General features: G+C 34.9%; 1 protein-coding gene across 2 annotated transcripts in view; it reads left to right on the top strand.

Moving 5' to 3' along the window:
* The window catches only part of LOC120085699 (protein TIC236, chloroplastic), a 41,670-nt gene extending 20,826 nt beyond the window's left edge, over positions 1-20,844 (top strand). The window contains exons 14-24 of one of the 2 annotated variants that reach the window (XM_039041845.1): positions 5,013-5,288; positions 6,996-7,061; positions 7,251-7,382; positions 7,754-8,569; positions 8,655-8,935; positions 12,610-12,863; positions 13,743-13,981; positions 14,055-14,246; positions 19,511-19,780; positions 20,192-20,389; positions 20,540-20,844. In XM_039041845.1, the coding sequence (XP_038897773.1) occupies positions 5,013-5,288; positions 6,996-7,061; positions 7,251-7,382; positions 7,754-8,569; positions 8,655-8,935; positions 12,610-12,863; positions 13,743-13,981; positions 14,055-14,246; positions 19,511-19,780; positions 20,192-20,353 (2,688 nt within the window). In that variant the 3' untranslated portion in view covers positions 20,354-20,389; positions 20,540-20,844. Of the gene's footprint in view, positions 1-5,012; positions 5,289-6,995; positions 7,062-7,250; positions 7,383-7,753; positions 8,570-8,654; positions 8,936-12,609; positions 12,864-13,742; positions 13,982-14,054; positions 14,247-19,510; positions 19,781-20,191 lie in introns of both variants that reach the window. The other variant, XM_039041844.1, reaches the window with a different exon arrangement.
* The last annotated feature ends 1,158 nt before the right edge of the window (positions 20,845-22,002 follow it).

Here is a 22,002-nt window from a genome sequence, read left to right as displayed (position 1 = left end):
GAGGACAAGCCCTTCTTTCCCGTTAGTCCTCTTCAAGGGGAGACTTCGAGTGAAGAGGCTAACACTTCCACCTACTCTGTTCCCTTAGACTTGTTTCCCGAACCTATCCCTGAAACAAATGAACCTATCCTCCCTACAAAACAAGTGCCTTGGATAACCTACTATAGGAAGCATCTTTGATAGGAAATAGTTCCTGAAACTGTTTCCCCTGTTGCTTCGCCGGAAGGTGTTTAAGAGTCAGAACCGGAACCAGTTCAGGTTCAAGGCACCCCTAGTCATAATGAGTATGTTGAAGGTGATATAGGGGGCTCAGGCGAAGTCAGGGATGATGGAAGTGAAGTCAGGGATGATGATAGTAATGAAGCGCCAAGTGGTGTTCAGGGGACTGAAAATAAACAACAGTTGGGTACAGATCAACAGGTTGACAAGACCAATGAGATTGAGGTTGATGCTACCTTGGATTTGCCGATAGCTCTGCGAAAAGGTACTAGGTCGTGTACCAAACACTCTATGACAAACTTCTTGTCTTACAGTAACCTGTCTACGAAATTTAGAGTTTTCACCACTAGCCTGGATAATGTGATAATTCCAGGTAATGTGCACAAGGCTCTGGAAATTCCTAATGGCGAGGGGCAATTATGGAGGAAATGCGGGCCCTTGAGACTAACAAAACGTGGGATCTGGTTAGTCTTCCGAGAGGTCACAAAACCGTAGGGTGTAAGTGGGTTTTCACTGTCAAATACAAGTCAGATGGAATTCTCGACAGATATAAGGCCAGATTGGTTGCAAAAGGATTCACTTAGACGTGTGGAGTGGATTACTCAGAAACCTTCTCACCTGTGGCAAAACTTAACACTATTCGTGTTCTCCTTTCTATGGCTGTTAATCAAGACTGGCCTCTCCATCAGTTGGATGTAAAAAATGCGTTCCTGAATGGTGAACTGGAAGAAGAGGTTTATATGAACCCACCTCCAGGGTTTGAAGCACAGTTTGGCAATCAGGTGTGCAAATTAAAAAAAATCCTTATATGGCCTGAAGCAGTCCCCTAGAGCTTGGTTCGATCAATTCACCACGTTTGTTAAATCTCAGGGGTTTGTTCAGGGGCATTCAGATCACACCTTGTTCACCAAGAAGTCAGCACCAGGGAAAATAGCAGTCTTGATTGTCTATGTTGACGATATTATACTATCAGGAGATGATTCAACAGAGATTGACAGGTTGAAACGACGAATGGCAGATGAGTTTGAGATAAAAGATCTTGGTACCTTGAGATATTTCCTAGGAATGGAGGTAGCAAGATCAATAGAAGGAATCTCAGTATCTCAGAGGAAATACATACTCGATTTGTTGAGAGAGACTGGAATCACAGGGTGTAAACCTGCATATACACCTGTAGAAGCCAACCTCAATCTGATAGAGTCAGCAGATGATGTTCCTGTAAACAAAGAGAGATATCAACAGCTTGTGGGGAAACTGATATATCTGTCACATACCAGACCTGATATATCATATGTAATTAGCTTGGTCAGTCAGTTCATGCAGGCTCCGTATGAAAGACACATGGAGGCAGTCACACGGATCCCAAGGTATCTGAAGTCTTCTCCTGGAAAGGGCTTGGTTTTTAGAAAGCATGATAAAAGGTGTATCGAGGCCTACACAGATTCTGACTAGGCCGGTTCTGTTACAGATAGGAAATCTACCTCAGGATATTGTACCTTTTTGTGGGAAAACTTAGTTACCTGGAGAAGTAAGAAGCAAGGTGTCGTGGCTAGAAGCAGTGCCGAAACCGAATACAGGGCTATGAGCTTGGGTATGTGTGAAGAGATTTGGTTGAAGAAGATTCTGGTAGATCTACATCAAGAAAGTCATGACCCGATGAGACTTTACTGCAATAACAAGGCTGCCATTAATATTGCAAACAATCCGGTTCAACATGACAGAACCAAACACGTTGAGATTGATCGACACTTCATCAAAGAAAAACTGGATAACGGTAGCATTTGCATTCCTTATGTTCCTTCCAACCAACAAGTTGCGGATGTTCTCACCAAAGGATTACCTAGACAGACTTTTGACACCTATGTTAGCAAGTTGGGTCTCATTGATATCTACGCCCCAACTTGAGGGGGAGTGTTGAAATTATATTTTAGCCCTAAGGGCGTTTTTTTCTTTTATACGTCTAGGGTTTCTCATTGTTTGGTTATTTATACCTGTTCCTATATTGTGTATTGTGTATCTGAATTAAAATAAAAACTCTTATCGTGGTTTTTTCTCCCTGGTCTAGGGTTTTCCACGTAACTTTGGTGTTTTCTTTTTCTTCTCTAACTTTTCAAGAATAATTAATTAATTTATGCAGACTAGATTAAAGCTTTACTGGATAAAATTATATCAGAGTCAGCATATTTAATTTTGATCAATACAAAATTTGAAGTGATTCAATTAATTACTGAATGACTTTCATTTTTAATGGATAGGGTCATATTGAGGTTACTATAATTAATTTTTAAATTCATTTAAATTGGAAAAATATATTAATATCATATGAATTAGTAATTAATAAAGACAATTAAAATTGATTGATTAATTTTAATGAGGTAAATTGATTTAGTAGATAAGCTTTAGTAATAGAAATTTTAAAGTTGTTGATGTATTAGGATTAAGATAAGTTAGGGTATTATGGTCAAATCCTTAATTGATTAGGATTGGGATTAATTTCCATGACTCATTAGAATTAGGATTAGTTTCCTTGGTTTATTAGGATTAGAATTAGTTTCTTTGATTAAGATTAGTTTACTTTCCAATTCTCTATAAATAGAGAGATTATCTTCTTGTATTGACAACTTTTGATTCGTAATAAAGACTTTGATTTGATTCTTGGATAAAGTTCTTCTTTTATCTCGTTAGGCTACATCAATTTGGTATCAGAGTAGCCATATGGAAATTTGTGAGTTGTGCTCGTTGTTGAACAGTCCACATGTATATAGGGGAACTCTTTAAATTCTAGAAAAGAAAGAAGATACCAAAACTTTTTTTTTTTTTTTCCAAGATTTTGTAAGAATGGAATATTGCTGATCAAGGAAGACGTCGAAGAAAAATATAGCAATTGGTATAGTATAGACAAGAAAATCAAATTTACTTCAAAAGTAGTGTTGGAATTCTGACTCAAGTGATTCAAATGAAGAATTCCAATATAATAATTTGGCCCATGCTCAATTTTCTAAAAGAACTTATCATTATCCACATACTGATTCTAGCCCTTCCGATGAAGATTCTAATGTAGTTTGAAATGGAATAACAAAGCAGCATTATCAATTAAGAGCTCGATGATCCAATCAAACCGGTTTCTCAAGAAATCGACATAAGAATTGGAAGTTAGATGATTCAAAAAATGATTTAGAGTGTGAAAGAAATTATTGTAATCAACATTGAAGAACATCCATGAATCATTCTAACACAAATTTGGAGGTCGAAACATTTTGAAGAAAACAAAAATATTCAAATAAAAACATCTATCAGGAGGACTTTCGAAAGAGAATGGATGAAATTTGGGTTCTTTTGGGAAAAATTCAAGAAAGGCATAATTATAAGATTTTTCAAGAAACCATAAAGAATTACATTTAATCACTCAAGAAGATCAAGAACTCATCCAAATGGATTGTGAAATTGCGCATAAAATGAACAGAGTAGAAGAAAACAAAAATCAAATGAAGACGAGTCGAATAAGGAAGGTAGAAAGATCGAAGAGGAGCATGTGTTGGAAAAAGAAAAAATCGTTCGGACTAACACGAAGGTTGCTCAATTCGAACCAGATGATGAGGAACAATTAATCGATGAAATCAATGATGGAGGTGTTCAAGAAGATGAGGCTGCTGCAGAGAATGTGTCTATTCTGTTAGATCAATTAATTGAGGTACACAATCAACCACAACTACCTCCACCACAAGAGAATAGAGCCAAAATTAGCCTTGGCCACCAAGAAAGACAGCAAGAAAATCAACAACACCAATGGTATGCAAGAATGTCCAAGATTTATCAAGAATCTTTCAAGAACAACCAAGATCAAGATTATATAAGAGGAAATATTGGGGGGATGTGAATTCTTCTAATGTGGAAGAAAAAGATACTCATGGGCAACTTAATTCGAAGAAAATTGAAAAACCTTTTCCTCCATTCTTTGAGGAGTCTTGCATATATTTTGATTGTAGGATTTTTTTTGAAAAACTTAATTCTTGGGTTCATTCATGGACATAATTTTCCCTTTCAAGAATCAAATATTTGATATATTAGCGTGGCTCGTGAAAATTGGTTGGTATTGGTGCATGATGTTTAGAGATGTGTCCGTTTGAGTGGCTTACTTTTTTATTTTTAACCTTAATTTTCGTTTTAAAACTCGAGGATGAGTTTTTTTTTGGAGGGATCGAATGATGTAGTAGGATTAAGATAAATTAGGATATTATGGTAAAATCCTTAATTGATTAGGATTGGGATTAATTTCCATGATTGATTAGAATTAGGATTAGTTTCCTTGGTTTATTAGGATTAGAATTAGTTTTTCTATATTAGTTAGAATTAAGATTAGTTTACTTTCCAATTCTCTATTAGATTGTCTTCTTGTATTGACAACTTTTGATTTATAATAAACACTTTGATTCTTGGAGTTCTCCTATTGCTTTAGGCTACATCAGTTGTCACACAAACATATAACTAGTAGACATCTTATGTCGAGTTATTTGGTTATCAAGCATCCTAATTCTATCAAAAATTTGAACCAAACAACTAATTGCTCAATGATCATATATGTCAAAAGAAGGGAAGCTCCGCACAAGGAGAGGAAGCTTAGCATAGGAAGGACGCTTAATTACTAGCGGCTAAAAGCATAAGCAAAAATAACTTTTTGGGCCCTTTCCTTATATGTTTCTATCTCTTAATTATATTCAAGTATTTGAGCTTTCATACTTTGTACCTGCTATTAATTATCTAATGATGTGTACTTCACCCATATGCATCTTTAGATCACCATCGAGAAAACTATTCTAGAGCAAAGCAACAGTCGTTATGAGCTTCAAGGTGAATACGTGCTTCCTGGAAGCCGTGATCGAAATGTTTCTGGTAAGGAAGGTAGTGGATTTTTGAAAAAGGCAATGGCTTCCCATCTGAGCAGTGTCATATCCTCCATGGGAAGATGGAGGATGAGACTGGAAGTTCCTATGGCTGAGGTTGCTGAGATGCTTCCACTGGCTCGCCTTCTTTCGCGAAGTACAGATCCTTCGGTTCACTCAAGATCCAAGGTTATCTCCTCTTTACTGTACAAGATTGATTTGTCTTGGTGCAGTATAAGTATTTATTCTTAGATTGATTTTTCTTCTTATTATCTTCTAAAAATGTGATCAAGAAACTTATATCTGCTTAAAACTTCAACCATAGCTCTACCTTAAGGCATGTCCTTTTATTTATTTATTTATAGTTTTAATTTTTTAAAATCTTTAATTTTTTTAATTCTTTATTTTATTATAATATTATTATTTTAAGGTTCCATGTATGGGGTAAAATAATGTCATTTTTTTTTGTCAAATTGACGTCTAGCATTTTGATGGAAATGGCCATAACATTTGTGGAAGGCTTTATTTCTTTGGCTTCCATAGTAGGACATTCAAATTTGAAGTACGAAGAAATCTTTATATGGGTATTTCTTTCTTTTGGATAAGAGACCCTTCATTGATGAATGAAATAATCCAAAGAGGTACGAAATGAGGTCCCATTCATAGGGAATACAAAAGGTGTTTCCAATTTGCAACAAAAAAATTTAAATAAGATTTAAGGGGTTGTAGATCTTTACACATATATGCTATATCTTAATTGATGCATTTTACATAAGGATAGGAGGAAGAACTTAGCACCTCCTATTTGTAATTTCTTTGTAGTCATGAGATTACTTTTCCCATCTTTGGGCATCAGAAGAGGGTTATTTGATAGATAGGGGGCAGGGTGGATTGAGTTGACTTGCAGAGTTCGGATTCCATGTTGTTCCTTGTCCATGGTCTTTTTGGTCACTCTCTTTTGCGTAAAAGGTTTTAGGAAGGAATGTGGACAGGTTCTATAGCTGGACAAAAATATTAGGATATTAGGACAGGTAGATAAAGACTTTATTCTTTTGTGGGATTTAGTTATTGTCCCTATTTCTAGGTGGTATGCTCTCCAAAGAAAGTTTTACTTTTGTAGCATTCTTTATTAGTTACAATTTGATGGTCTCTTTCTAACCTCTATGGATGCTCTCTTTTTAATTTTGTTATACATACATGTATATATGTGTATGTGTGTGTATAAATATAAATATATTTATTTATTTTAAAATTGAAGATGTTAATTTTTTTAAATAATTAATAGAAGGGGGATACAAAAATGATCCCCAATTGGCCATAATCTTTACAAGATTATAATTACAAAAAATATTGAGAGTACCAAAAGGATGCAAAAAGCTTAATAGAATCCCATAACTCGTTGATTCTTGCCAGTCTGTTTTGTTCTTGGCCTTTTATCTCTCTCTCTCTCTCTCTCTCTATATATATATATATATATATATATCTTTTTTATTGTTTTATGTCTCATCTTGAGGAAACCCCTGAAACGGTTTAAGAACCTCGCCTAAAGATCACTAGCATAAGAGCAGTAGAACAATGAAGAAAAACCTTGCCTATGGACACATCCTTTTGCGTTCGATCTCATCCCCTGCAGTGGAACTCTTTTATTTTGTGTGGTTATTAATTAAGTGTTTGTTCTATATCTAGGGAAAAAAAAGGTAAAATCGAAGAACAATACTATTATGGCCTGCTTTTATTAGTATCGTACAATATAGACCAACAAAAAATAAAGTTGATAAGTAAAAGTTTACCTTGCAAGAAAGTGGAAAATGATGGAGTTTTTAATTTGTGGGTATTTTTGTATGTGAAGTGTATTATCGTTACTTGATAAATTTCTAATTTTGCTATCAAATGCAGGATCTTTTTATTCAAAGTTTGCAAGCTGTTGGATTATACACTGAAAGTGTTCAAGATCTGATCGAGGTACTTTTTGATAGAATGATCGAAAGCAGCAATATTTTAACTATTTATGACTTGCATTTATCACTCAGTAGTCTGTAGTACCTTGCCAGAAATGTCTTTGTTTCTTTTCTTGATCAATGATCTTGTCTTCAGCTGCACTGAGGATATACATTCAAAACTCCATGTTTTGTCTTTACCTTACTTTTCCAGGTGATACGAAGGCAATTTATTCTATCAGATGAAATCGTCCTTGAAGATTTATCTCTTCCAGGCTTATCTGAACTCAGAGGCTGCTGGCGTGGCTCTCTTGATGCAAGTGGTGGAGGCAATGGGGATACGATGGTAGATCTTGAATTATAAATTTATAATTTTAGGCCATACAAAGTTTGTTTCCCTTTCTTTCCGTGTCCAATTATTAGCGATGGTGCCTTTGAATTATGTGGCTTTAAACGTTCTGGTTGAAAGTTAAGTTGATGAACTGAAACTATGTTACTGTTTGAACCATGTCCTAATTGACTAAATAAGCAGCTGCACACCTCCTGAAATAAATGATGTCAAAAGTTCAATATTTTATTGAGTTAATTGTGGAAACTGCATGCGTTTCTTTTAGATTAACAATAGAAATCCATATCATTGCTGCAAAGAATTCATTGTGTTGAATTTGGATCGATTGGCTTCTAAGAATGATCCTCCTTCCTTGGTGGTTTTCTCAGGCAGAGTTTGACTTCCATGGGGAGGACTGGGAGTGGGGAACCTACAAAACGCAGCGTGTTTTGGCTGTTGGTGCATACAGCAATAATGATGGTTTGCGGCTAGAAAAAATTTTCATCCAGAAGGATAATGCCACAATTCATGCAGATGGAACTTTGTTTGGCCCTATAACTAATCTTCACTTTGCCGTTCTAAATTTTCCTGTCAGTCTAGTTCCTACTGTGGTTCAGGTAATTGAATCTTCAGCAAAAGATCTTGTTCACTCATTGAGGCAACTTGTTGCTCCAATTAGAGGTATACTGCACATGGAGGGGGATCTCAGAGGCAATCTTGCAAAACCAGAATGTGATGTGCAAGTAAGGCTCCTTGATGGTGCCATTGGTGGCATTGATCTTGGTCGTGCTGAAGTTGTTGCCTCCCTTACCTCAAGCAGCCGTTTTTTGTTCAATGCAAAATTCGAACCAATTATCCAAAATGGGCATGTACATGTTCAAGGGAGCATTCCTGTGATGTTTGTCCAAAATAGCATGGGAGAGGTGGAAGAAGTGGAAACAGATACAAGTAGGGCAACTTTGGTTCATGCTTGGGGGAAGGAAAAGGTCAGGGATAAGTTCAATGATAGAAAAAGTTCTAGAGAGAGAAATGAAGAAGGTTGGAATACTCAATTGGCTGAAGGCCTTAAAGGATTAAACTGGAATCTTTTGGATGTAGGTGAAGTTAGGATTGATGCAGATATTAAAGATGGAGGCATGCTGTTACTAACAGCTTTGTCTCCTCATGTCAACTGGCTTCATGGAAATGCTGACATCTTACTTCAGGTGAGCACACTCCAAATTACATCATGGGTTTATATCATCTAATTTCTTATAGACTGTAGTTCAATTTCATATGCTCTAAAAATAGGTAAGGGGGACGATCGAGGAACCAGTACTCGATGGATCTGCATCTTTCCACAGGGCTTCAATATCTTCTCCCGTGCTCCCTAAACCACTCATCAACTTTGGTGGTACGGTCCATGTAAGATCAAATAGGCTTTGCATCAATTCCTTGGAAAGTCGTGTAAGCCGAAGAGGGAAGTTGATTGTGAAGGGGAATCTGCCCCTTAGATCCAGTGAAGCATCCCTTGGTGACAAGATTGATTTAAAATGTGAAGTTTTGGAAGTACGAGCGAAGAATATTTTCAGGTTCCTTCTCTAATTAATTATGACTTTCAAGTACTCTATGATGTATGAAAAGGTTGTGGATGCTCGGTATTGAATTTGTACATCTGTTTTTCCTTGATGTTTGGATTGGATTCCTACAATGTGGCTGCATAACTTTCTTATTTTTAATCCATTTTTGAGATTCATTAGAAGAATGGATAAAAATGTTCGAAAAACATTTTTGAATCATAAGATCAATGGAAAAAAATGAGGTTTTACTGAAGATGAGGTTTTTTCAGCTGCCTCCCTTGGCACTAGTAAATCCCGTAGCCCTGATGGTTTTACAGCTGAGTTTTTCAAGTTTTTCTAGACTACTATTAAATCTGATTTGATGTTACTTATTAATGATTTGGGATTATTAATGTTAGGCTGAATGAGACTTATATCTACCTGATTCCTAAGAAAGTTGACTCTAAATCTGTTTTTGATTATCGTCCGATTAGTCTCATTCCATGTGCTTACAAGATTATTGCTCGTGTTTTATCAAATTGTCTGAAGAAGGTTCTTCCTTTCACCATTGCTGCCAATCAGCTTGCTTTTGTGGCTAATAGACAGATTCTTGATGCTTCCTTGATGGCTAATGAACTCATTGATGATTGGACCTTTAGGAAAAAAACTAAGGGTTGTCTTAAAACTTGACCTTGAGAAGGCCTTTGATATTGTTGATTGGGACTTTCTTGACTCCATTATTTAGATTAAAAGTTTTGGTTGTCACTGGCACACTTGGATCAAAGGTTGCATCACTAGTGCGAATTACTCCATTATTAATGGTCGCCCTCGTGGCAAGATTATTCCCTCATGTGGCATAAGATAGGGGGACCCTCTCTCTCCCTTCTTATTTATTTTAGTTGCTGATTGTCTGAGTCGTCTTCTTGATCATAGCTCCGCATTGGGTCTTACTGTTGCTTATCCTATCAGTCAATCGGCTTTTTCTTTGAACCATTTACAATTTGCTGATGACACTTTGTTGTTCTCTACTGTTGAGAGATCTACCATACAAAACTTGTTTGACATTGTCCACATTTTTTAATGTGCTTCAGGGCTTAAAATCAATCTTGCTAAGAGTGAACTCCTTGGGATTCATGTTTCAGACTCTAATTTTGAATGGTCTCCATTCTTTTGGGTGTAAACGAGGTTTTTGGCCTACATCTTATTTAGGGCTTCCTTTGGGTGGCAATTCTAAGTCTGTTTTGTTTTGGCAGCCTATGGTGGAAAGATTTTGACATAAACTTCATAATTGGAAGTATGCATACATTTCAAAAGGGGACAAACACGCTCATTCAAGCCACTTTTTCTAGCCTCTCTACTTATTATTTATCTTTGTTTCAAGCTCCTCCCTCTGTTATTAATTGCCTTGATATATTGGTTCATGGCTTCTTTTGGGAAGGTTCTCATAGTGATGAAGGCTTTCATAATTTGAATTGGGTGATTTCTCAACGTCCTCAATTATTAGGCGGCCTTGGCATTGAAAATTTTAAACATCGAAATTCTACTCTTCTTGCAAAATGGACTTGGCGATTCTTATTTGAGCATGATGCCTTATGGAGGAATCTCATTGTTGCTAAGTATTATTCTTTTGATTGTGTTTGGCCCTCTCCCATCTCCGGTGGTTCTTCCAAAGCTCCATGAAGGTACATTTGTCATTTTATCGACTTGGTTGCCAATCGGATTAATCGTCGTATTTGTGATGGTGCTTCTACGTCTTTTTCGCATGACTCTTGGCTTAGTTGTGGTGTTCTTACCAATGCTTATCCGAGGCTTTTTCGTCTTGTACAGCAGCCTGAGGTTACTGTTGCTAATGCCTGGATCCCTTCTACGTCTGCATGGAATTTGAACTTACGTCGTAATCTTATTGAATTGGAGACTGCTAAATGGGCTTCATTATCCATTTATCTGGCCTCTATTCGTTTGCGTTCCTCTCTCGATACTTGTCTGTGGCTGCCGCTTGATCCTTCAATGGATTTTACTATTAAATCTCTTAGAGGCCAATTTGGTGGGTGACATGAATCCTGTCTTTAATCTTTATATGGTGATTTGGAAAGATAGATATCCCAAAAAAATGAAAATCTTTCTTTGGGAGCTCAGTTGGGGTGCCATTAATACTGCTGACCGTTTACAGCAACGTATGCCTTATATGTCTCTTTCTCTCTCTTGGTGTCATGTGTCACAAGCATGATTAATCGCCGACCCATCTATTTTTCCACTGTTCTTTTGCTACCAGCTTTTGGGATCTTATTTTGCCTGCATTTGGCTAGTCTTTTACTTGTCCTACTAACATTTATGATATTTTAGTTTCATTATTCGTGGGTCATCCTTTTGGTAGTAATAAGAAGACGATTTGGTTGGCCTTTCTTCGTGCGTTCTTTTGGTGCTTATGGGGTGAACGGAAGGCTATTTAATGATACTTTTTCTTCTAGTGCTCGGTTCTTGGAGTAAACTAAAGCACCCTTTCACTCATTTCATTTTATCCTTTTTTAGTCAGTCATTGACGATCTATATTGTAATTTGCTTGGGGTTTTCCCTTGTACATATCAGTGAATTGTTCTTATACCAAAAAAAAAAAAAAAAAAGGAAAAAAGAATGGACAAAAAAATTGAACCAGCTCTGTTTCATTTTTGAGAGCATGTTAGGAAGAACGATGCTCTCTTTAGCCGAACATAAGAAGTTTGGACCTCTATGTGACATCAACATGAATCTCAAGATTTATCCATTCTTATTATGTTACATAGAGTTTGGCTTCCCTAGCTATATTATTTCCTAACATGTTTTCGCTAGCCTTCTAGCACTCTTTCAAATAAATCTCTTCTTTCTCGTTTGTTGATCCATTCCACCTCTTCTGATTCCCCTTTATTTGGCTCTCTTTGAAAGTTTCGGATTTCAAAGAAGTTTAGGCTTTTCTCTTCATTTTTCCAAAGATCTTCCTCTATACTTTTGAGACCCTGGTGGTGCATACTGTACAAGAAGGCTTTGAGATATTAGGCCTGGATAATGTGTTATGGAGGTTTTATATTACTATGGAAATTTGGCTCTGATTTTTTGAAATGTTCAGCGTATATTAGCTCCTAACGAAGATTGCCAAGACATGATGGAGTAAAGTGCATACTGATCTTCCTCCATAACAGTGAGCAGATTCTTCAGTGAACAAGTCGTTTTTTGCTATTATTTGGAATATCTAGTTAGAAAGATTTAGGATAATATTTCGAGATGTTATTTTCTAGTATTGGGAGGGGATTTGGAGTATATCACACTTCAATGTTCTTTATTTTATTATTTTTGTTCTTTATTTATTGTTTATTAATGATAAATAAAGGATTTCATTCAAAAGAATGTTGCCAAGAGAAACGGCCTGGGGGACAAAGGTAGAAGGCATCCCTCTTCCCAGAGGAAGGTTGAAAGCCTTCTACTCTTTAGGTTGATGGTAGCAGTAGAGTAGTTACAGAAAAGCACACTTCAATGTTCTCTTCAAAGCGTTCTTTACTAAATCCTTTTTTTTTTTTGGGTAGTTTGCTTTATGCTTTGCAGCCTCCTATGCGCAGCCTTTTTCTTTTGTACATTCATTCCTTTAACGAATCATACAAAACTTTCTTCAGTTATTGATTTTGCTCCGCTCCTTTTCCATTAAACTAAAATATTTATCTGTTTCTTCAAAATTGTAGTGGCCAAGTTGACTCTCTAATGCAAATTACTGGGTCAATATTGCAACCAAACATCTCTGGAAATATTCAATTGAGTCGCGGAGAAGCATATCTACCACATGATAAGGGTAGTGGAGCAGCTTCATTTAATAAAGTGGTATCAGACCAGTTCAGTCTTCCTCCTGGCAGTTCGAACCAAGTAGTTGCTTCTAAATATGCTTCGTTTTTCAATTCGGAATCTACAACATTGAAAACTAGATTCCATGCACCCCGAGGTGATATTTGTATTTTCCATATCTGTACTTTGTTGTTGCATTCGTACATAAAGAAGGATAATGTTCTAATTTTTTATTTATAAAAATGCCCCAACTTTGACATGGATTTGCAATAAAAAGTGTTTGCATTTAGAAAGGAAAAATTGTACAGCATTGACTTTGAGTCCTTTGGTTAGTGGGTTTTTTATCTTTCTTTTTTTTTTTTGGGAGGGGGGAGGGGAGGTCAAAACAGCAGCCACTTAAACAGCAAAAAGACTAACCAAAAACTCCAAAACAACAAACTAACCAGCAACTAACTAATTAAAAGCCAAAGAAAACCCGAAAACAAACTACAGAAAACCAAAAGAGATCCTCTCCCAGGAAGCAAGAACCTCCGAACAGAACAGCAAACCAGCTGGAAAGAAAGAATCTTCCTCTGAGGAGCTTCACACCTATTTGGAACTTGAGTCTGCAAAATGGGTTTTTTTAAGTTTGATAGGAACACGAGCTGTCGGCAGTGAAAATCTGCCAAGTCCGTTGCATCAAGATGGTAAGGAAAAAAGACCTTTAAGCCTCCTTTAGACAACCCATGCACGTCACAAACTTCATCAGGAACGGACAAACAATTCCAGCCAAAATTTCACATCTATCAAGCTTTCAAATTAAGTACTACATAATTCAGCCAACATTATGACAGCATGAAGTTCTATTTTAGTATAAATTCTTTCCTCTGTAAGAATTTTACGTAGTTTGACCGGTTAATTTCATGACTTCATATGAAAATTTACATAAACTGTGTATTCATATGAGTTCTTAAATGTAAATTATTGGAAATACAAATAAACTATTATGCCTTTTTTTTCTTTTTAATTATGTATTGTTTATTTCGCTCCTTATCAGATAAAGCAGCTGACATTGAAAAGGAGTCCAGAAATTTAAACATTAAACCTAGTGTCGACGTCTACCTTGGTAATTTGAAGGTTGTTCTTGGACCAGAATTAAGAATTCTTTATCCTTTGATTCTCAACTTTGCTGTTAGTGGAGAGCTTGAGCTTAACGGGCGTGCTCATGCTAAAAGTATTAAACCAAAAGGAACTTTAACTTTCGATAATGGTGACGTAAATCTTCTTGCAACCCAGGTATCATCAAATCTTTACCATACTGGTTCTTTTTCTAAACAAAAGAAGCTGATATTAACCTTAACCCATGCAGGTAAGACTGAAACGGGAGCATCTAAATATAGCAACTTTTGAACCTGAAAATGGGTTAGATCCTATGCTAGATTTAGCTTTAGTCGGTTCCGAGTGGCAGATTAGAATACAAAGTCGGGCAAGCAAATGGCAAGACAAATTGGTGGTGACGTCAACCCGTTCTGTGGAACAAGATGCTCTCTCACCCACCGAGGTATTCCTTTTTTTTTTTAAAATATCCGTCAATGTTTTCAAAGTGCGAGCCACACCTCATGGCGGCAAGTCCCTTGATCGCCTGAAGGCGAGAGACGAAAAAAAGATGACGCATGAGTGAAGTGAGGCACAATGAATAAATAAATAAACAAATAAATAATATAGGTAGAATATGAATTTATATACATGTCAAAACCTTAATGATTAATACTAATAAATGGTAAAATAATCTAAATATTAAAAATATCAAATAATAAAACATCATTTAAAAAAAAATTAATATAATAAATTTCAATTTACATAATACTATAAATTAATAATAAAGTAGAATATAAAGTAAACTAAAATTTAAAATATATCTCAACTCACAAAATCTTGAGATATAATATACTAGTCTAGTATGTATACTATAATATAATTTTATTATTTAAAAGACTACCAAAGAACAACTTACTGATCCTTTTATATTGCTTTTGTGTCCTCTTAATTATATTGTAACATCTTTCATTATCTTAATGAAGAGGTTTTTTTCTTTTTTTAAAAAAAATACTACCAAAGAACTCACTGACCAAAACCCTACCACTAACCACAAAACCCACCGACAGAAGAAGAAAAGTTTAACATGTAAAATGTTTAATCAAAACCAGAAACCACTAACCACAAAGCCAACCGACAAAATATTAACATTTAAACCATTTAAATGAAATCAGTGATTCAATGGTTAAAAAAAAGTGGGAAAAAAAAGGTTGCTAGAATTTACACCAATACAACACATGAAATAGACCCTACAACATTTGGGTGTTAAGGAAACTTATAGATTATTAAATCTTTTTGGTTACGTGCTTTTAATCAGAAAAAGGCCAATAACATTTACACTAATACAAGGCAGGGGACAAAATCAAGTCCATAAAACTATTAAAGGAGGAAGAAGAATCCCAAAGGTGTCGACCATTCCTTTCTAGCCATAGGAACCAAAAAACACTAGATTAAAAGCAAGCCAGAGAGAAAGGATGGCCGTCAAAGATGTTGTCAAGAAAAACAGAGGGTGACAAAACAATCATAATGGCAACCAAAAACGAAGAAAAAGAAAGAAAATCCACAGAAGAAGATCAACAAGCCACAATACTACTAGACTAATTAAAAGAATGAACATGAAGACAACCATGATTCGACAACAATAAGACCCAATAGCAGCTGCATCATAATACTACGGCCAACCGAGATTATTCCTCAATAAATTTCATATCCTACTTAGATGAATAAGAATTTGAATAATCAAAATCCAAAGAAGAACAGCATCAAATAAACGAAAGCATCCTCATGCTCCTCCTTGTAATCCTTCAACAAGTTTCCCCATGGATCTTCATGTATCACTTCAAAGGGGTTTATCAAATCTGTTTGTACTCTTTGGATATGGTTTCTTATAAAAAAAAAAACAAACAAAAAGAAAAAAGGAAGAAGAAAAGAAAAGAAAGAAGAGAAAAAGGAACTTAGAGAGATGAACTTGAAACATTTCTTCTCAAAGCCTTTTCAGCTCCTTCTTGAGAGGCAATTTACTCAACCATAAAACTTGAGGCATATTAGAATTTTCCTTGATAGAAATATACCACTATCAAAAAGTGGACTATCTGGGAAAAATATCATAAACGACTAATCTGAAGATCTTGAAGAAGCTTGGTCGATGCTAGTCAAGATATAAATTGAAGGAATGGTGAAGTTCCATTGCGGAAGCGGGATCTTCCCTATTTTTAAATTTTCACAGAATACAAAAAATCACAGAACAAGATCATGCAAAATTTCAGAAAAATTATAGCATGCAATTGAGAAGAAATTTATCGTTAGAAATAACATACCCTTAAAGAATTGAATTTCTTCACGAATCCTCTTCTCCGAATTGATCACGAACCCTCGAACCAAGAACTGACAAAGAGGACACCACCACAATTGTTTTCTTTGTATTCTCCTTAGGGTAGGGTGAGAATACCAAGAGTGTGTGGTCAGAAGATTTTGAGAGGAGAAATTTCTCAGAAAAAAATTGTGAGAAGAATTGAGAGAGAGCTTCTGCAATCCTGTTCCACAGAGCTTCTGTGAAGAAGAAAAACCCTCGTTCAATTGCCCCGCTCCTCACGTTTTTTTCTAGAGAGAATGAAGGGGAGGGAAGTTATTTCCCTCCCTTGTATTTTGAAAATTAAATTAAAAATAATTTTAATTTAAATAACAATATTATATCATATATAATACATGACCTATAGTTTTTAATTCTCTCATCAATGCATGGTATTTAATATAAATTACACTTATACTAAATTCAGTTATATGAATCTCATCCATATAGTTAATACTTGAATCATATTCAAATTTAGTTCCTCTCTAAATAAATTTTAATACATTATTAATTATATCACATATAATTAATTTAAATTAATTATATCATATATAATTAATTCCGTCAATTAATTTGAACAATTCAAATTAACCCAAAATTAATTCTCATTAATCCCTATTGAGCTATAGAGGGGACCTTATAGACCTGTAAATTGAAGCTCTAGTGGTACTTGAATAATTAATTAAACTCTTTTAATTAAATTATTCAACATCCGTTAACTGCCAGTCACTCCAGTAAAGACCGACAGTTGCCCTCTTCGCACTACAGATATATTTCTATGTCCATTGGATATAATCAGTCAACAGTGCAATGACCCTTCACAAATTGCTCGTAAGTATAGTTGGGTCAAAATTATCGTTTTGCCCATGTAGTTACATCTAACTCGTTAAGTACCACTGATCCCGCTAATGAACAATAAGTCATAGTCCAACTATGACCAAACCCCTCTCAGGTCAAGAGAGGGTGTTGCGCCACATTGTTCAAGCCCCAGAATCAACCATCGAGGGAGCAATTTATCTATTTACCCAGATGTTAGGGAAGAAATGAATTATGTCTTGTATAGCTGTGTTCCCAACTCCTCAATCAGATGAATCCCCAAAATGGTTGGCTTATTAAGTCGGCGATCTAGCCACTCTCACCATACAAATCAAAGGACCGTCTTCATAGGTAGGAGTTCACAACTCACTCATGATTCAGGTCATGTCGCTTATGGTCATCCTAGTGAAATGTAAGCTCTGTTATTAACGGTGTTATATAATGAGACTAGCCATTTCGTGGTCCGGTCTTATACAAACTCCTTTGTATAGAATAACTCTGCTCACATGTCTCCACATGAATGATTAGGATCAGATCATTTGTAGCACTTTTCAACAATTGTAACATCTACAAAGCGGGCCGTATTCGTAGTGTCAGCAGGATAAGGTACCTAGCCTTATCCATCTACTACAAACCATTTAGGTTTAGGTTATTACCTAAACATGATCCACCTGTATGTCTCTACATACATGTTTAAGCTACAAAAGATAATCTTGGATGTTAGTTTATTGGTTTGTGGGTTAATGCTACTAAATGTCGAATAAAACATCTTGTATTTTATTAAATAAATAAATTGTTTGTACATTACAATTACAAACTACATGACCCACAAGATTTAGGGCATCAATCCCAACATAAATTGCAAAAAAGAATACCGAGATGAGAAATTTACGGCAGCCGAGTAAATTCATCTTTGTAGTTTCTGAAAATTACCCAAGAAATGTTATCTTCTTGCAACCTTAAATGCTGCCTTGGAAACTTCAAAATTGAGAAGGCCAAAAAATTCCCTTTCAAACCGATCCACAGCCACGTAGAAAATACCCTTTTATCTTTTACATTCAATAAGTGTGATGCCAACATGCTCACAATATGGGAAATTGATTCTGTTTGAATGACATGAAACTTAATATGCAATCATTTTTATATCTGCCATAATGTTTTTTTTCCCCTTCCTGTTAATCCTCATTCCTAAAGCAGCATTAAATGAGCTCAAGACCCCATAGACATGATAAAGTTCATTCATAATCCAAAACACAGGGATCTCATCCGTGAACTGATGCTGGTTAATTCTACATTTTTCTCTTGACCACTTTTGTGAACATTCATGAATACTTTTGCGAGGAGCTCACTTGAAATTATCACTATAAAGATGGGGAAATGAGATGAGGGTTTTCCTTGGCATAAACCCTTGGACGAAAGAATTCTTCCTCCCAATCTAATGTTAATAAAATTTGAGAATTTGGTCTTGCAGATACAACTTCAAATTTACTTCAACCACTCATTGCTAAAACATAGTTTTTTGATAATCTTATCAACTTATACAGAGATTCAATTAACTAAGTAGTTATCGAGTTGATACTCTATGTGCTAAAGTCTAAAGAAGATGTTTTCAGTTGTAGCTTGTTGAATCATCAAAAGTAGATGTGGAACTGTTAAATTACCACTGAACCTAGAAGCTTAAGTTAGTGGATTACAGTAAATTTAATTATATTAATACTTCAATTCTCTCCCTAATTTGTAAAAGGCCCATATGTGAAAATCAATATTAACTGAGAAACCTTACAATGACTTGACAGAACTTCCAACTTTGATACCATATTAAATCACCATTGTGGATTACAGTATATGTTTATTACGTCAATAGAAACCATTTTTTACTTCATTATCTTTTAAGCTTGACTATCCAAGCATCTAAGTTATTTTCTACTCTTAGAGGGAGTGAATTGATGTAGTGTAATTAGGAGTGATGGTTGTCGCTTTGTTATGTTTTTTCTCTTTTTCTTTTTGTTACTTTTTAGTTGTTAATCAGTATTAGTTAACTTGATGCTCCACTTAGTCTATAAATAGGGGATCGTTTCTTGTATGCTTTGGTAATTCTTACCACATTCTGAGACCATCCTCAGACATGCATACTACATTTTATATGGTTGTGTGTAATTCATTTAAGTTCATTATAAATAGGGGATGGTTTCTTGTATGCTTTGGTAGTTCTTACTACATTCAACTATATTTTCAGATTATTCTCTGAGATGCTTGAATATCTAGTGACGTAATATGGTCGAGTGTAATTCATTTTAAGTTTCATAAATTTCACTTCCTAGTGTTCGGGACAAATCTTTCTTTCAGTCTTCAGATAATTTAAATTGTTAATGTTTAGGCTTCTCTTCATGTTGTCAATTTTAGCAGCGCCTATGTGGTGGTCTCTTTCTATTATTGACCTGTTAACTTTGAGAAAATATCCTTTAATCTAGTTGTTCCAATCATTACTTGCAATCAACAGATTCAGAGTGACATTGTGGTTGTTAGGCAGTTTATTCTGACATCCTATAATATCATTGGATCAGGCTGCTCGGGCATTTGAGAACCAATTGGCAGAATCAATATTGGAGGGTGATGGCCAATTAGCCTTGAAGAAGCTTGCAACTGCTACGCTTGAAAAACTAATGCCTAGAATAGAAGGAAAAGGTGAATTTGGTCAGGCTAGGTGGAGACTAGTGTATGCTCCACAAATCCCAACTTTGCTCTCCTTTCCAACCACTGATCCTCTCAAATCGCTCACCAGTAATATCTCATTTGGTACTGTAGTTGAAGTCCAGCTTGGAAAACGCATTCAGGTTCTCTCTGCACCTATTTACTATTGAGCTAGTGAGCCTGAAGATAATCTTCTCTATTTCTGAGGCTTTATTTGGTTACAATCAGCTTTTTAATTCTGCTTTAAAAAAATCATTCTTGTTATGTTTCTTTTAAATCCAGGAACGAAACTTTTATTTGATTAACGAGTTATGTTTCGTTTTTTTTGAAATATTTGTAAAAATCCAAAAATTCCAAAACATATATAGGTAGGTATATCGAGAACTACTTTTATTTTTAAAATTTTGACTATGATCTTAAGAACGTTTAATGAAGTAGAATGTATGATGAGAAAATCGGTTGATATGGCTGAATGAGGAAATTCTAATATAAAGTTTCAGATTTTGTTTTATTGTTATCTTCTTAATTTCTTTCCCTTCCCCACCTTCTTCTAGGCCTCCATTGTCCGCCAAATGAAGGAGTCAGAGATGGCCATGCAGTGGACTTTCACATACAAGCTTACGAGTCGCTTGCGGATGGTCCTTCAATCAGCTCCAGCAGCTCCAGCTCAACGAACACTCGTGCTCGTCGAATATTCTGCTTCATCACTGGATTAATTTGTTTCTCCATACCAGAATAAATCTTCATCAAAGGTAACCATTATTTTGTACAACACAGCATCCCCCCCCCCAAAAAAAAAAAAAAGAAAAAAAAAGTCTTCAGAAATTGTAAATTCGTAAAACTGATTCCTTACGAAAATGAAGCATATTCAATTCCTATATCTCATGACTGACAATTTGCAGCATAAAATTTTATAAGATGCTTTATAGTCGAGCTTTCAAAGGCAGAGTAATACATGGAATCTGGTCAAAATAGCCCTCATGTAGATTCTACAGTCCTTTTTGCTAATCGCTGTTATGAATGTTGAGGATTTAAGTCCCTTTGTAGATGAGGTAACTGGGAAGATGGTAAAAGTTCTTAACCTACTCATGAAAATATGTGCTCTGAAATTTTGCTGGTGTCAAATAGATAAAATAGATGATAACTTATTTATCCTTGTATTGTAAAAACATGCATGAAAGAATGGATGGAAGCCATTTTTGTGGTCTCTAGTTGGCTATGACCTTGTATTCTCTCTTTTCTTTGTTTCTTTTTTTTTTTTTTTTTTTTTTTTAAATCTCAATAAAACTTTGATATACCATTTAAAAAACTTAGTATGAGAGTGACAGCGGCTGTGATTGTTGCACAATGAAAAAGGATTTTAAGATGGCTGTGAACTGGAAAGTGGCTTCAAATTTGAGGAGTATGAGATTATTGTGATATGGAAAATGGTTGAGATGACTGAAAAATTAGGCCCTTTCATCTAACCAGAAATATGTCTCTAATTTTCATGTTGTATTTGTCATATACTTTGTTTTTAACTAGATTGGCCTTTCTAATAGGGGTGGTAGTTTTGGGGCCAACCAAGAATCAAACAAAACAAATTGATTTTATAAAGAAGGGATCCAAATCGATATCCAAAAAAGAACAAAACGAATAAATTGGTTTTTATTTGGTTCGATTTATTATCAGTTTTATTTTTTATTTTTTGCACTTTCTTTTTTTTTTCTTCCAATTTTTAATTTTCATTTCCACTTTTCTTTTGGAATGGATCATTTACTATTTTTAAATTAAAATTGGTTATATTTCTTTTTTTTATAGATTGAAATTAGACATTTTTATTTTTTTTTTCTGGGCATTTTTCTAAAATACATGTTCCATAATAATTTGTCTTTTTTTTTTTTTTTTGTCAAAGATTAAATATATATGCATCGTAATAATTATACTACTTAATGTTAGAGTATATTCTTAAGGGTATATACCTTCAAAAAATCAATTTGAATCAATATTTTTTTTGTTCTCTCCAAATACAAATCAAGATATCTAATTTTATACTTTAAAAAAATCAAACCAAACTAGTCAATTAATTTGTTATGTTCGGTTTTTTCGATTTTTGTTGTACTTTCTAGATAATGAGAGAAGTTCCAAAATAAATGTTTTTTTTTTTTCTTTTTTTAGATTAGCAACCTTTTGTCCTAGGTTTTTGTTGCAAAATTTACCGTATTTGTTGGATTTGGTTTATGGATCGAGGAGGAAGTTTCGATCAAAATTAGGATTACCAAATATTTCTTTATGTATATGAAATAAATTCATAAACAATTGCTAATTGAATCATAATCTAAAATCAGTTTATTAAAATGCAATTTTATTTAACTTATTCCTCTTT

The sequence above is a fragment of the Benincasa hispida genome, chromosome 9, assembly GCF_009727055.1.
Source record: "Benincasa hispida cultivar B227 chromosome 9, ASM972705v1, whole genome shotgun sequence".
NCBI classification, from domain to species: domain Eukaryota; kingdom Viridiplantae; phylum Streptophyta; class Magnoliopsida; order Cucurbitales; family Cucurbitaceae; genus Benincasa; species Benincasa hispida.
The sequence above is the reverse complement of the archived record's forward strand: the minus strand, read 5'-3'. Positions and strand labels throughout refer to the sequence as shown.